At 53.9% G+C, this 14,641-nt stretch overlaps 1 protein-coding gene across 3 annotated transcripts; it reads left to right on the forward strand.

Moving 5' to 3' along the window:
• Window positions 1–495: 495 nt before the first annotated feature.
• On the forward strand, window positions 496–2,785 carry HOXD8 (homeobox D8). 3 transcript variants are annotated; one of them, XM_068195952.1, is made up of 3 exons: window positions 542–943; window positions 1,223–1,370; window positions 1,952–2,785. In XM_068195952.1, the coding sequence occupies exons 1-3, from the start codon at window positions 833–835 to the stop codon at window positions 2,245–2,247; spliced, it is 555 nt and encodes a 184-aa protein (XP_068052053.1). In that variant the 5' UTR covers window positions 542–832; the 3' UTR covers window positions 2,248–2,785. The 3 variants fall into 3 exon arrangements, with proteins under 3 accessions (XP_068052052.1, XP_068052051.1, XP_068052053.1); XM_068195951.1 differs by having other exon boundaries at window positions 496–1,370; window positions 1,955–2,785; XM_068195950.1 differs by having other exon boundaries at window positions 530–1,370.
• Window positions 2,786–14,641: the final 11,856 nt, after the last annotated feature.

The following is a 14,641-nucleotide window of genomic DNA, read 5'->3' on the forward strand; positions in this document are numbered from 1 at the left end:
TGACGTCCACCAAGGGTGAAATGATGGAAAGTATATTCATAGGCATGATTTCCATTAAGTATCAATTAACCTGGAGCCTCAGCCATGCGTGCAAGGCGTCAAGGGTAAATGTGCATCTCATTTCCCAGCGATCTGCTCTCCTGGAAGGAAATGACCCGGAGGGCCCGTTGGCAAGGGGGCCCTGCCGTTGCACGCTGCCGCCCTACGGGCACCCCACTGCCTTCGCCTACACCCCGGAGACCCTGCGACGGGCATCGGCTCCCTCTGAGGGGCTCTGCCCTTGCCGGCCGGCGGTGCAGGCCGCGCTGCGGGCAGTACAGCCTGGGTGAGCCGGGCGGCGTCGCCCCGGGCAGCGCGCCCGCGGTTATCGCGCGGGATCTGCGCGGCCGCCTCGCCCCTGCGCGGCGGGGGTTTCAGCGGCTCCTAGCGAGCGCACACCGGAGGGGGGAGCGGGGGTGCCGCGGCCGGGGTGGATCCGGGCAGGGCTGGGCCGAGTTTTTTTCTTGCCCGAGGAGCGGCACATGTAAACTGAAGCCAAAAGTCCCCCCTGAGCTCATGAGCGTGTGTGTGTGTGTGTGTGTGTGTGTGCGTGCGCGGGCTGCTGTGTGCCTAATAGGAAATAGTAAAAGCAGTGAGGCAGGTCATTTTGGGAGCGATTATAATCCAGTCCTGGTCACCACATACACGGAGAGCGGGAGCGGGGAGCGCACGGGCCAGCGACGACGGCGGCGGCGGCGGCGGCATGAGCGCGGCGTAGAGGCACCGGCGGCGGCGGCGGCGGCGGCGGCGTGAGCAGCGCCCCGTGCCCCCGCCCGCCGCTGCCCCCTCCCCGATGAGCTCCTACTTTGTCAACCCGCTGTACTCCAAGTACAAGGTGGCGGCGGCCGCAGCGGCGGGGGAAGCCATCAATTCCCCGTACTACGACTGTCACTTCGCACCCGAGGTGAGCGGCCGACACGCCGCTGCCGCCGCCGCCGCTGCCGCCGCCGCTTTGCTCTACGGGAACGGCGCGGCCGCCGCCGGCTTCCCGCACCCCGCGCCCAGCGGGGCGGGGGGCGGCGGCGGCGCGGCCGCGGACTTTTACCACCCGGCCGGGGGGAGCCCCACGGCCGCCTACCAGCCGCCTCCTCCTCCCCCCGCCGCGCCTCCGCCTCCTGCCCCCTGCAGCGGGGTTACCTGTCACGGGGAGCCCGCTAAATTTTACGGATACGATAACTTACAGAGACAGCAGATTTTTACGACACAGCAAGAGGCCGAGCTGGTACAATATCCTGACTGTAAATCGTCCAGTGCTAATATTGGCGAGGAACCAGACCACTTAAATCAGAGCTCGTCTCCTGCTCAAATGTTTCCCTGGATGAGACCACAAGGTTGGACGCAGTCAAAAATTTGCTTCCATCTCACGTCTGAGTTTGAAACTTTCTTTTCCTCCTCCTGCTTCTTTCTCGCTGACTCTCGCTCCCTGCCTCTGTCTCCCCCGCTCCCTACCTCTCTCACCGCCGTTCCTATCACCGCGGTGGCTTGCGATAATAAAGAGATGCAGTGAGCAAGCAGAAACCTCTGCAGCACTCAGCTACCAACCCAAGAGTAGCCTTTGAGACGTCTTTCGGACGCTGAGGCGCAGCTGACACGCTCGCCTGTCTCCCGTCGCCGCTGCCTGAACGGGAAGGGTGCAGGGTCGGGAAGGGGGTGGTATACAAGATGATAAAGTGACCCCGCAACATCCTATGCAGAGGGACAGCTGAGGCGTTTCGCGAATTTACTATCGCTGTGTTCCTCTCACTGGAGTTTAAAGCTCTAGACTCCTCTGTGCCCTCTGCTTTCTCTCCCTGCGGTTCTGTGGGGCTTCTCTCGAGGGATTCCGGAGGGACCGGAGTCCTCGCTGCTTGCCTGCGCCTTGTTTTGAACGGCCACACCAACCTCCAAACCCTTATGTTTTTGTTTTAAACAGCAGCGCCGGGTAGGAGGAGAGGAAGACAAACATACAGCCGATTCCAGACTCTAGAGCTGGAAAAGGAGTTCCTATTTAACCCCTATCTGACCAGGAAGAGAAGGATCGAGGTGTCCCACGCACTAGGACTCACCGAGAGGCAGGTAAAGATCTGGTTTCAGAACAGGAGGATGAAATGGAAAAAAGAGAACAACAAGGACAAATTCCCCGCTTCCAGACAGGAGGGAAAGGAAGGGGAGACCAAAAAGGAAGCACATGATCTGGAAGAAGACAGAGCTGAAGGCCAGACGAATTAATTTTTGCCCCAAATGTCTTTGTGAAAGTCAATCAAAAATAACCAAGGCTAAAGCCCAGCATCTCAGCTCATCCACACCTCTACGTGATCTTGTCGTGGGACGAGTGACCCCCATGTCCCTCCGTTTGACATTTCCCTGCTTCGGGTGCTTCACTTGTTTGTGCTTTTATTTTGTTTATTAGCGTATCCAGAACGATCTCTAGATTTAACATTTCAACGACTTATTTTTTCAAATTTGATACAGAGTTTCTAGCAATAAATTTCTAATTATATACAAATATATATATATATATATTTGCAATCTTAAAAGACGGTGATTGTGGGAAACGACATAAACTTCCTAATAATAAATATCAATAAGTAAGACATTTAACAATGCTTTATTAATCAAGACAAGTGCACTTACTATTTTAATTCTTGTTCTTATGTTGAATAAATTAAATAAATTTAATAATCTTGAAGAAAATATCATAGGACTATTTTAACCTTCTTCTATAATATTTGATTTAAATAAACCGAATTTATTCAATTATAAAATGCATCAGCATCTCTGTATTCCTTTTGTAATCTACTCCTCAAGAAACCTTCAGAGTTTCCAGTGGTCCGGACTAACTCTCCCCTGTGCCCTCCCCCGTCTCTCCTCCGATGCTGGGTGCTTCTGTGGGGTCTGGGAATGGCACAATGCGTACAAAAGCTGCTTTTTACTCGCTGCCCCGAGCGCTGCGGAGCCGTGGTCCAAGCAGTGGCCAGCGGGGACCGCGGCCTCACCTGCGAGCGGAGCGCAGGCTGCGGGCCGGCCCAGGGAGCCCCCGACGTGCGCCTGGGCCTTGCTTTCGCCTTTTCCTGCCGCCCATCCCGGGCTGCGGGGCGGCCGTGCAAGAGACCGCAGCCGGCAAACACGGCCCTTGCCCTGCGGAGCCATTTGCTGCCAGCCCGGCCGGAGGGAGAGAGCCCGGAGAGCGCTCCGGCCCCAACCATCCCCAAGGGCTGCTCCAACCGGTGCGGGCCTTCCAGCCCTGCCACGCAAACCACGGCCAAAACGGGCCCAGCCTCCCCCGAGGGTGGCTGACAAGCAGAGGAATACAAAGATTTTGCGACCTTGCATGGGGGTTTCTCGAGGGCTGTAATTCTTAGGAGTCCCAAACCATGCGTAGACTGAGAGAAAGATGTTTTTACCCCTAAATATTATCATATGATGAGTTTCTCAGGGGAGGCCGCAGCTGGTGAAGACAGCGCCTGCCTCACGGTTCCCGCAACCACAGGAGGAAAGGTCCTCTCTGATTAGCAAAACAATTTAATTTCTCTCTCCTTTCCCCCTCCCTCCTCTTGCTCCCGCTCCGCGGCAGGGTCCCGCAGAGTGCGGTATCTAACAGGAAGGCCGAGAGCAGTCTTCTTTAGGAGTGGCAGGCAGAGGGTCGAGGGATGAGGTATAAATCTCTACCAAGATTTTTGTGTCATTTTTCTCTACCGGCTGACGCTCCCGTGAGTAATGTGTCTATGAAGGAAATCGAATGGACGCGCCAGAAACTGCGACAAACACGATATATAATTCTATTTTCTGTCCAGAAACGAGAGTGATCTGAGCCGAGGCCTTGCTCGGAAAATCCCAGCCAGGTTCCCGAGGAGATGCCGCCCGCCGTTCTGCCCGCCCGCCTCTGGGCCCTTCTCTCGCACCCACCGCTTCGCTCCCGGGAATGCACCCGGCGCGGCGAGAACCGCCGTCCACGGGAATGGGACTTGTAGGGCGGGTTTGGTTCATTTCGTTTCCCTTCCTCTTCCCCGCTCCCCACCACCGAGGCACGTTTCCACTGCTGCAAAGCGCCAGCTCTGGAGGGAGGCACGAGCAAGCGGAGCTATTGTTCTTGGTTTTATTTTAATCGCCTAGTTGGCTAAAGGTTGTAAACAAGGGGAAGCTGCAACAAAGCAGCGAAATAAACATTTTTGCTGCATGGATTTGCATAAATACACCGGTATCCGTAGTGTCAAGGGAGGATGTGGGGCTGGTAGCTGCGCGTTTAAAGTAACCCGATGGCCCGACCCACAAAATCCCCTCGCTTTTCAAAACAATACTTGTGCTAGTGGCACCGACATATTTGGTCTTCGGGCAGGAAAAGGCTCTCGCTTTTGCTGCGCTGTCGGCGGAGGCTGGACTCAACACGGTTCCGGCGGCCCTGCTGCGGGAAAGCCGTGCTGGTGCCGCCCGCTGCCATCCCGGGCTGCCCGAGAGGCGAAGGCACGTCGAGGACCTTCACACACCAGCGGAACACTCCTTAGGCTAGTATTTGTCCGGAAAAGAGCTGCTGCGCTGCTGCGGTAGTTGTTTTTAATTATCAGACAAAGAATAAAATTAAAATATTCCTGAAGAAGTTTCCGTTGCGTTGCTCTCCTAGGACCGACTGGGAACGCAGCCACGCAGGCAAAAACTGACTTTCCTGAGCCCGCATAATTGGCGAAGGCCTAGTAGTAACTGGAATCGCCCCTGTCTTACTCATTAAGAATAACAAAACATCGCTGTAGTTGTTAAGGCATTTACCCCCGTAGCCTGGCATCTGAATCTCTCCTTCGGTCTCACTTGGAAACTTGCTAAGAAAAAACATAGCGGAGTCAGAAATTGACCCAGGCGGCCACCGTGTCCCCTGTAAAACCGAAGCCATCGGACTTTTGGCAAGGAAAAGCCGTAGCTGCGCGGGTTGCGGCGGGAGCGGCGGCGAGAGGCCGCCTGGGACGGCCGCGGAGTGGATGTACCGCGCCTTTGGTTTCCGCGGAATTTCTCCGTTCCCTTGAGGAGCAGCTCAGCGCAGTCGTGAATGCTGCACAGACACCACGAGAGTTGCCATAGCCTCCGCTGAGGCAATATTCAAAGGTGTGCAACTGCCTGAAGCAGCGTGTTTAAAAGATCCAAACTTGATCCTACATCTTTAGGCGTGTTTACTTTTGTTAGCAGCTAGAACCAGCACGGAGGTCACAGACTGAGGGCTCTGGCTATTCCCTGAAAAAAAACTTGAGCAAGAAACATCCACAGTACTCCGTCTCCGAGCCGAGTATTCCTTGTGGACACAGGCCCATTTTAATTATTTGTTTTTAGAATACTTTCTAGGAATCGGATTCTCCCTGTGGGTGCCCCGGGAAAGTTTTATCGGGGGCGGAGGCAGCCTGCACTGGGCGCGGTGACAGTGCCCGGCGCAACCTGCGGGAACCGCACACTGCGGGGTGGGGAAGAGGCTCGGACCATTTTTATGTCGGCGACGGCTTCCGCTTCAGTAGTGGGCGCTAAAGCAGATGTGGCTTCTTTTAGTGCCCGGCGGAGCGGTGGGGAGGGGTGGGAGAAGAGGGTGGGGATGCGGGTTAAGCCCCCTTTCGTTTGGCAAGAAACGGATCCTTCGGCACAGTGCCCTGCCCCTCTTTATGCGGTTCCGCGACCGCTTGCCCCTCTCTCCGCGGCCCGCGCGGATCTCCCGCGTCCCGGCCGTGCTCACGGGGCTCCGCCACCGCGCTCGTGGCGCACAGGCCGAGGGCAGGCGGGACCGAAGCCTCAGTAAAAGCGCAGCGCGCAGGCGAAAGAAACATGGCGCTGGGAAGCAGTATGTGCAAAATCCGCAAGGAATTGCAGTAAATTCCTTTTTGTTTGAAGAAAATTTACAACTTGGTAATAGACCTTTTTATGACCTATTTGGGCTCGTCATTGGCTGCGGCTGGTCATGTGCAGGCAGCGAGCGCTTTCATGGCCTTTTCCTGATTTCCCTGGCGAATTTCCCCCTGCATTCTGCCTTCAGAGAGCCTCAGCCCCTCTTTTTCTAACCTTTGTCTAGGCTGAGGTGTATGGCAGTTGCCCTCATGTTTGTGCCCCGCTCCCCCAAAACCGCGGCCGGTCCCGTCGCCGCTGCACTGACACTTCCCTGGCCCCGCGCCACCTCCTCTCCCGCGCCCACGGAGGGATGCGCGGAGACCCGCGCCCGCCGCCGCACCGCCTGCAGCCCCTCGCTCTTCTCCCACCGTTCGATGCTCCCGCTGCCGCTATCTCCTCCGGTACACGGATTGCTACGCGGGTACAAAATGGATTACAGCGACCCTCCCGGGCTTCTCCGCATGCGGGCAATGCCGCGAACTGGTAAGCACTCAGTTCCCCTCGGGCTGGTCGCCGGTACTCCGCAATATGCGGCACGGCACCGGCTCCCCTGTCCTCCTGTTCCTCTTCATCACCTGTGCCTCGAAAAAACCCTTCTTCCTTTTAGTATTGCTGTTACTATTATTACCGCTACGATTGCTGTTGTTGTTATTGCTATTGTAATTATCGGCGGTGTTATTATTATTAATAATGGTTGTGGGCATGCCGCAGAGTGAGAGCGGCTGTTGCGCGCGGTCTCTCATGGAAAACACGCCGTGGGCCACGATGTCTTGGTGTTCCGCGGTGAGGGGCGGAAGGCTGGGGCGGAGTGCACGCAGTCAGTGCCTCGCCTGCCGGTGGGGTTTCTTTCAATATAAGGTCCTCTGCTTTTGGGATACTTTTTTCCCCCTGCCAGCCTGAAGCGTGCTGTGGTGATGCTCTAGTTTGTTTTCCCCATGGCGGAAGGGCAGTCGAGTAACTTTAAAGCCTAACAGGTGTTTTCGCAGGAGAATCGGGGTCAGTGCTCCCGCGGGGGCGGAGGGCGCGGGGCGGCTCCGTCGAGCCGGTCGAGCCGGAGGCCGGAGCTAGGGGCCCGGGGGCCCGTCCAGTGCCCGGGGCCAGTCCCGGGAGCCCTCGCCTGCCCCGCAGGAATTTCTCACATCCTTGTCCCGCTGCGGCGCGGAGCCAGGGCTGCGGCTCCGAGCTGCTCGGTGGGCAGCACACGGGCCGGGCTCGGCAGCCGGAACGCGGGGGCGGCTGCGCGGAGACGCGGCCAGGAGCGCACGCCCGCAGTACGGCTACTTACCCGCGTGGAAATCATCGGGGGCTAAATGGAGGGCAAGTTCTCGAAAATAAACCCAACAACAAATCCTTGGGTTTATTTTGAGATATGTCGAGGAGATAGAATATTTAGGTAGACTATTCCTGCGTTACCCATATATGTATGTACATCCATATTCACATTACCTGCATACATACATATATATCGTATCTACACATCCACTTCTCTCTGTAGAACACATATTCCTTGGAAGTACGTTGTTGTGAGCGTATATATGCTTTACTCATTTCATCTTCATTTTCAAGCTGTTAGTGCACGGTGGAAAGCCCACTGTTTGGTATTCAGCGTTCACATCGATGATCGGTGGTTGCAGTGCACCGTGCTGTTGCACTGCAGGAATTTACCGACTCGCCATTTACCCCGAAAGCAGCCAGTTCATTAACGGTAAAGCAGAACGCCTGACAACACGATACACAGTGAGGGTGGAAAGGTGCCAGTCATACCCCGAGTACATATTTTGAACCCACAGAAGAAATTGTTCTTTAATCCACCCCCGAGCACCCCTCATTCCGCTAAGCCCGAGCCGCACTACAGTAAGCGATAAGATCCCTGTCCCCCACGCTCTGCCTGTTTGCACAAGCCAGCCGCCCTGCACTCCTGCAGGACTTGGGGATTATTTAGGATGAATCGTTTTCAACATAGCAACAGTCTTCAAGAGTAACGTGGAAAATATGTGCTGCGTTAGGTTTCACTCTCAGAATCCCTCCTAGGTGACACAGTAATTATAGCTACTTGACTATAAATCTCTCCAAAAACTTCGGAAAATCTCGTCCTTGAGCTGTTTTGAAATTATTCGTAGCCTGGGGAAAAAGAAGAAAACAAAAGCAGGATGTTCTAACGAATTCTAATGTGTATGTGTGTGTCTGCGGGTCCATCTGCTGACACATACTGATACACACATACATTTATGATTCCACTGGTTCATGTGGGAATTTGTCTTTTTTTCTAAATGGCTTCCTTCCTGGCTTGCTTTTGCTCTTAGTCTTTTTCTTATCGGATGCATGTATGTATGTATGTATGTATTTATTTATTTATTATTAACATTCTAGTACACATAGGTCTGTTTATATTCTTAAACATACCTATGGAATTGTAAGTATTCATAGCAAATAAATACTGGTTTATATATATGGCACATATATATTTATATGTACATGTTTGTATATATATGGCACCTATGAGGACTGTATTTTTATATCTATTTATGCTCCTATAAAACATGGTATAAGTATAGATGTGTTGGTGTGCTGAAATTTTTGGAGTACAAGATTCACAGTCAAATTTCTCACACTTGCTTCATTTCCCGATGTGTTCGACAGAATATGACTCACCCTTTCTTTTTTTCCCTTCTTCTTTTTTTTTTTTTTTCCCTCTGTGTGTGTGTGTTGAAAGGAAACAGCCGATCCCCAGTGCACCCTTTTACTGACGCACGGGCAGTATAAAAACACCATCACAAAGCAGCTGGCAGGAAGCGGCAGCCTACTGTCCCTGACAGTGCCGGGGTACCGCTGGCACCGGCTGCCATTTGGGAAGTCAGGCTGGCGCCCGCTTAGCTGCTGCAGGTTGCCTGGAAGAGAAGTGCAGCCCTGTTTCCTCAGTCTGGCAGGGCTTTGGTGCAAGGAGGGGGGTGTGTTGTGATCTGCGAACCCGGGAAACCCGATAAGATTGGGCGAAGATATGCACGTTGGTTTTGCGTTCTTAAGAACTGAAAACCCCGCCGATTCATTTTCTCGTACCCGAAAAAAATATAATTCCCACGGGGTGTTTTATGGGCGCTTGGGACAGAAAAAGAAACCCGAACAAAGACGGTATTTCACCCCTCCGTTGGCAGGCAGCTGTTAAAGGTATTTACTGCTCTACTGCAGTGCGGCACTCAATGCTGCTGGAGCGGGAGAGGAAAAAACAGGAAGCGAAAGGAAAAGATGAGGCGCAATAAACATTGCAGCAGGTCGAGGAGGCCGGGCGGGGCGCGGAGGAAGGGTCTCTGCGAGAGACAAGAGGCAATAAAACTGCATTCAGGGGCAGCAGGCTCTGCCCAAACTCAGCACTCGCCTCCCATCACCCGCGGGGGAGAGTGCGGCGAGAAGAGGAGGCAGCCCGCAGTGCCTACCCAGTGCCCCACGGCGGGAGCCATCCGAGCTGGAGCCTGTGAGAGTGCAGGGCGGCGGGGGTCACCTCAGCCGCCCGGCCGGCCTCCCCGTCCTGGCCTGGCTCCGCCGCATGTGTCCGCGTGTGGGCGCACGCCCCGACGGACCGGGACGCGGTCACCTGCCCGCGGCTCCCGCCCTCAGGGCCGCCGAGCCGGGCCGTGGAGCGACCGCCGGGGGCGCGACAGGCCCCGGCCGCAGCCACCAGCCCTTATGTCTCCACGGGCTCTTCCAGGAGAAGGCGCTGTAGGACAAGCCTGGCCACTCTCCCCTCCGCGGGGCGAGGGGCCCACCGCCCCGCCGCCAGCCTCGGGACCCGTACCCTGCCGCCCGTCGGCCTACGGCAGAGGCCCACCGGCGGGCGGGGGACATGGGCGGGGCTCCACCGCCCTCCTTGGGCGTCTCGAGCTGCCACCCGGTTGTCCCACTTTCTCCAGCGACGCGATTTCCCGTCTCACCCGGGTCCGCAGAGCCTGGCGCGCCCCGGTGCGCGCCCTCGCGCTCCCCCTGCCTAACCCGCAGTGCCGCGGGGCTCCCCTCGTGTGCCCCGCTGCCCTCCCGGTCACCAGCCCGCGCTTTGATGTCGGGCACCCGCCTCTTCCCTCCCCGTTCCTTTGATGCGGGTGCCAGAGCACCCTCCTTCCCGCCGGCTCCCTTCCCGCGGGCAGAGCCCTCGGCCCCCGCACACCCTCCCTTGCCTCCTGCAAGCCGAGGCCCGGCAGAGTTCCCTGCCTCCGCCTCACCTGTTGCCTGCAGGCTTCACCTTCCCCAGCCGTGCCCGGACACGACCCTGGCGGCACCCACCCCCACGGGCCGTGCCTACCCCGGCGAGACGCTCCCACGGCCCCCGGCGTCCCCTCCCTGCCCCGCACTCCTCTCCCTCTTCCCCCGCGGACCCGAGGTGTCGCCGCCGCTGCCCCTGTTTGATGTTGAGGCGCGGCTCGACACCGCCCTGCCCTCTCGGGGCCTCTGCTGCCCCCGGATCTGCCTGCGGGCGTGGGGTGCTGCAGGCAGGGGCCTTTGCATGCCCACATCCTGCTCTGCGAGGGCATGGGCGACGAGGTGACTGCTGAAAAGTCGGGGTTATGATAAAAGCAGAGGGGCAAAATGCGTTGGACGCTATCGAGGTGCTTAGTAGGTGTTCAAAGTCAGAGATGGAGCCTGTAATTTTCTGGCAGTGTGGTCCTCGGGGTAGGGTGCCAGTCGTCATGTCTGTCAGGTCGCATTGAGAGCAATGGCGGCATGCACATGTGATTCAATTCCCCCAACCTCTTTATCACAATTACCTGAGGGAAACCAATTGTTACTGTGTTATTTCATTACACCTCTTATCTGTCTCCAGATCATCAGCCCCAAATATGAAAACTTGCATAAAAGCCTAGAGAATGAACTGGCCAGAGCTTCAAAGTCAAATTTCACATCTGCATTTTAGAATAGGAAATGTGAAAATTGTTCTAATTCCCACTTCAAAAATCTCATGGCTAGAACTACTCAGTTACTGAAACATTTGTCTTGTCCTTAAATGAGAGGGAGCTGTATCTCAATCATCAATTCCTCACTATCTCACAGCCTCATCTTTCACAGCCCCATGTCCAGGACACGTGTTCCTGAAGCACATGCCCAGCCCGGTCCACCCCGTTTGCCAGGGGCTGACACTTCTGCAGCCTGACTGCCAAGCCACCTGCCTCTCCACAGCTCCTCTCCTTCTGCACATGCCGGGCAGTCTCGCATCTCCAAACTGTGGCCTTCTCTTGCCCATGAGACAGGCCAGGGGAGCTGAAGCAATCACAGACACCCCTTAGGGAGGGATGTGATGCTCGCTGTCCTGCACAGGGCCTGGAACCCACCCATGGGCCCCGCTGCCTGGGATCTTGTCTTTGCCATACCCAGCACTCAGTGCCATGCCTGGAGCAAACATACTTGATTTTTGCATTGTAGTTCTTGTCCCAGATTATTTTCCCCACATTTTATTGCACTTTCTCATTACACTGTACCCCTCGTGTCCCAGTATGTAGCCTTTTCTCGCCCTTTCCAGGTATGGCCACTCCCTGCAGCTGCCTGCTGCTGAAGCCCTTCTTCCAGAGGCCAGTGAGGGTGATGTCTGGGGAGGAGGGTAGCTGGAGGCTATCACAAAGCCTGATCCAGGGCCCACTGTGGCCAGTCCCAGGTGCCTGAGCAAGGCTCAGGGAGCTCCAGGGAGCTCATCCCTCTGCCTGATCAGGACTGGGAGCACAGGCCATGCACCAGCTGAAAGAGACCCTGAAATCAGCCCCATGCAAGGCAGCCCACTCCTCTTTCTGGGATGGCTGGCTGGAGCTCCTGGGCCTGATAAAGCTTCTAAGACCATGTACTGTGTCTGAAATGCCACCTTGTGCACTGTCCCTGCCAGCTGTCCTAGGCAGGGGAGGGGGAAAGGGCTGTTCCACAGCTTAGGCCATTAAAAAAGCACTAAGGCAAAGTGAGTAAGGCCTTGCAAAGAGCAAGAAAAATAGTGGAATGCAAAGCCACTCTGGATCATAAAGAAGGAGCAGGGAAGGATCTCGGGATGCCTTTTGTTGTCTGAAGGAAAACGAATTGTTCAGCTGTGACTGGAGCCATCGCAAAAATATAGTGAGAGCTGAGCTGGCCCTTTTGGGTGACTTCATAAGAAGTAAGAGCAGACTCTAGTGTTAAACAGGCACCACTCAGCTGGTGCCACCACCCAGCAAGGAATTGTATTTTGCTCGTTTTTCAGATCTGAGCCCCCGGGCGGAGGCGCACTCTCACCCGCGGGCCGGGCGAGTGGCCGTGTCCCCTCTGCACGCGGCCGGTCCCCGGCGGGGCTGACACAGCTCCCCGCCCTCTGGCGAAGGCACGAACCCTTCCTGGGATGCACCAGAAGCTGCTGGCCGCTCCGGCGTCCTCATCTTAGCCATGATAGATTGAGAGCTGATGCCCGGGTTCCTTCATGCTGTGTGACTGCCAGGGACATTTGACTTCCTGTGCTCGGGCTCCTTGAAATTCTCATTTGCGAGCTCACACCCTGCTCCCTTCACACCAGGGCTCTTTTATTGCTTTATAACCGTCCTTAAACTTCCAGTCCTCAAAGATCTCATTGTGGCAGGCTTCACACTTTCTCCCTTTCCGAAGCCCTGTGCACTCACTGTTTGCAGCAGTTTGGTCACTTACAAAGGTCCCTTGGGTGCCCGGCGAACCTGCAGCCCCTGGCATAGCTCTCCCAAGTTTTCAGATGAATGACTCAAAGCCATTTTGCAGGGGAGCCTCACCAAAATGCCATAAACACCCAGGGAAGGGAGGAAAGGTTCCATCTTTCAGTTGGTTTGGTTTTTTTTTTTTTTTGTTTTGTGTGGGTTTTTTTTGTTTTTTTGGTTTTTTTTTTTTTTTTTTTTTTTTTTTTTTTTTTTTTTTTTTTATTTCCTCCTAAAGATGGGCTTCCTTGTACCGTAAGAGCTATAAAAGAAGGTTTGAACGGGTACCCATAGAAAACACGTCCGGCTCCTTTCCCAAGAGCACTTTGGGAGTGCTCAGTCCCCTTTGCAGCTTTTCCTAAAACACGCTCCTCAAAAAGGCCGGCATAACGCTATGCAGCTGAGCTCCCACCCATCCCCGCTATTTCGACCCGGTCCCGTTTTATAGGACAGATTCAGAGAACCTTTATTTAGCGAATAAAAGTTTAAAGCCGAAGGTTATTTATGGTTCCACAGAGATAAGTCCTGAGTGGCTATTTAGAAGCACGTGATTCCAATAAACTTTGTTTTATGGCTTGAGAGTTGACAAGCCAAAATATAATTCCCACCATAAATTAGTTTAAGAGCATACAAGTGCAGATGCTTTCGTTCCTGGAAGCAGTAATCGGGAAAGTGTTAGCAGGGAACCGTCGGCGGAATGCGACCGTGCAGGCACCTCTGCTCCCGGGTCCCCCAGGCCGCGGGGGGAGCGCACAGTAAGTCCGCTATCCGCCTCCCCTCCGCCGCCGCGATCGGGCTCTCGGCATCCGAGCACCTCCGCGGCAGTGGGGCGGCAGCGCTCGCCGCCCGGCAGCGCGGAGCAGCTCTGCTGGGGAAACGGGCAGGTACAGCTCAGGTGGCTGCGGCTGCGCCGGGATGGGCCAGCTGCCCTCTGTCTGAGATTTCTGAATTTAATGGGATTTCTTAAATGGGTATAAGCGTTTTATTACTTTTTAAATAAAAACCATTTCTTTTAATAAATATTGAAGATAAAAGGAAAGGCTCGGTAAGGGAGTGCTTAGTGCCAAAATGCTGATAATAATCCACTCTCCTCTCAGGCTATCAATGTTACCTAGAAAGCGCAGAACTGAAAAAAAAAAATACCAAGAAAGGTCTTGAAAAGCTCTATACAGTGAACTATTGATACAGAGGCAATTGCTTTATGTTTCTATGTTTAATACAATAACTCACCAAAATATCGTAGGAAGGCAATACAGGAGATGAAAAATCGCTTACAGAAAAGAACCTCCCAGTAGTATTTACTTTTAAATATATGACGCGTTCCAGGAAAACTAGACTAAACGTGTGAATTTGTTTCCCTTATGTGATCTTTGAATATATTTAATAAAATATTTGAAGGAAAGTTGAAGTCAAATCTATCCTTCTATAATGCAAACAAAGGCGCATGTCTCGTGGTTACTGATAGGTTAATTAGGTGATCCTAGAAGAGAACTATTTTGGAATAATCCGATATTTATTCTGATAAAATGGTAGGTCTTTCTGTGTTTAGCATGGATATAAAGCTGCATGGCATATTTTGTGGGTGATGGTTTGGCAAAGGTGATCTGAATGTGACTGGATTCCCACAGAACAAAAAAAAAAAAAAAAGGCCTTTGTTATTCTTTTCCATTAGTGAAAGAGGGAGGTCTGGCTCTTCATTTCTTTAGAAATTATCCCGTATAAAATTTAGACTATGAATATTAAAGTTGAAAGATCACACCCCAGGCACGGGGAAAGCGTGTATTCATAAAAAACTGCCTGAACAAAACGTGGTCCTCATTTGGAAGGGGCTTCCATCCCACCACTCCTCTGCTTGCAGGATTTACCACCAGCTCCTCTCTGCCTTCATCTATCAAACGTGGTTTGTAATTGTTCTCCAGAAATATCACCCGTACGTGGAATACAACAGTAACAAACGTTTTTATTGCAACAGGTTCTGCAGCATGGAAGAACATCCACAGTAAGTAACCTTTTATTTCTTGTAGAGTTCACATTATTCAAAAATCCTGGTTCTTCCTTTCAGACCGAAAAAACCGCCGAACTATGATTCCTGATGAATATTTCTTCCCTCTCCT

Source organism: Anomalospiza imberbis, chromosome 7 (genome assembly GCF_031753505.1).
Source record: "Anomalospiza imberbis isolate Cuckoo-Finch-1a 21T00152 chromosome 7, ASM3175350v1, whole genome shotgun sequence".
In the NCBI taxonomy this organism is placed as follows: Eukaryota; Metazoa; Chordata; class Aves; order Passeriformes; family Viduidae; genus Anomalospiza; species Anomalospiza imberbis.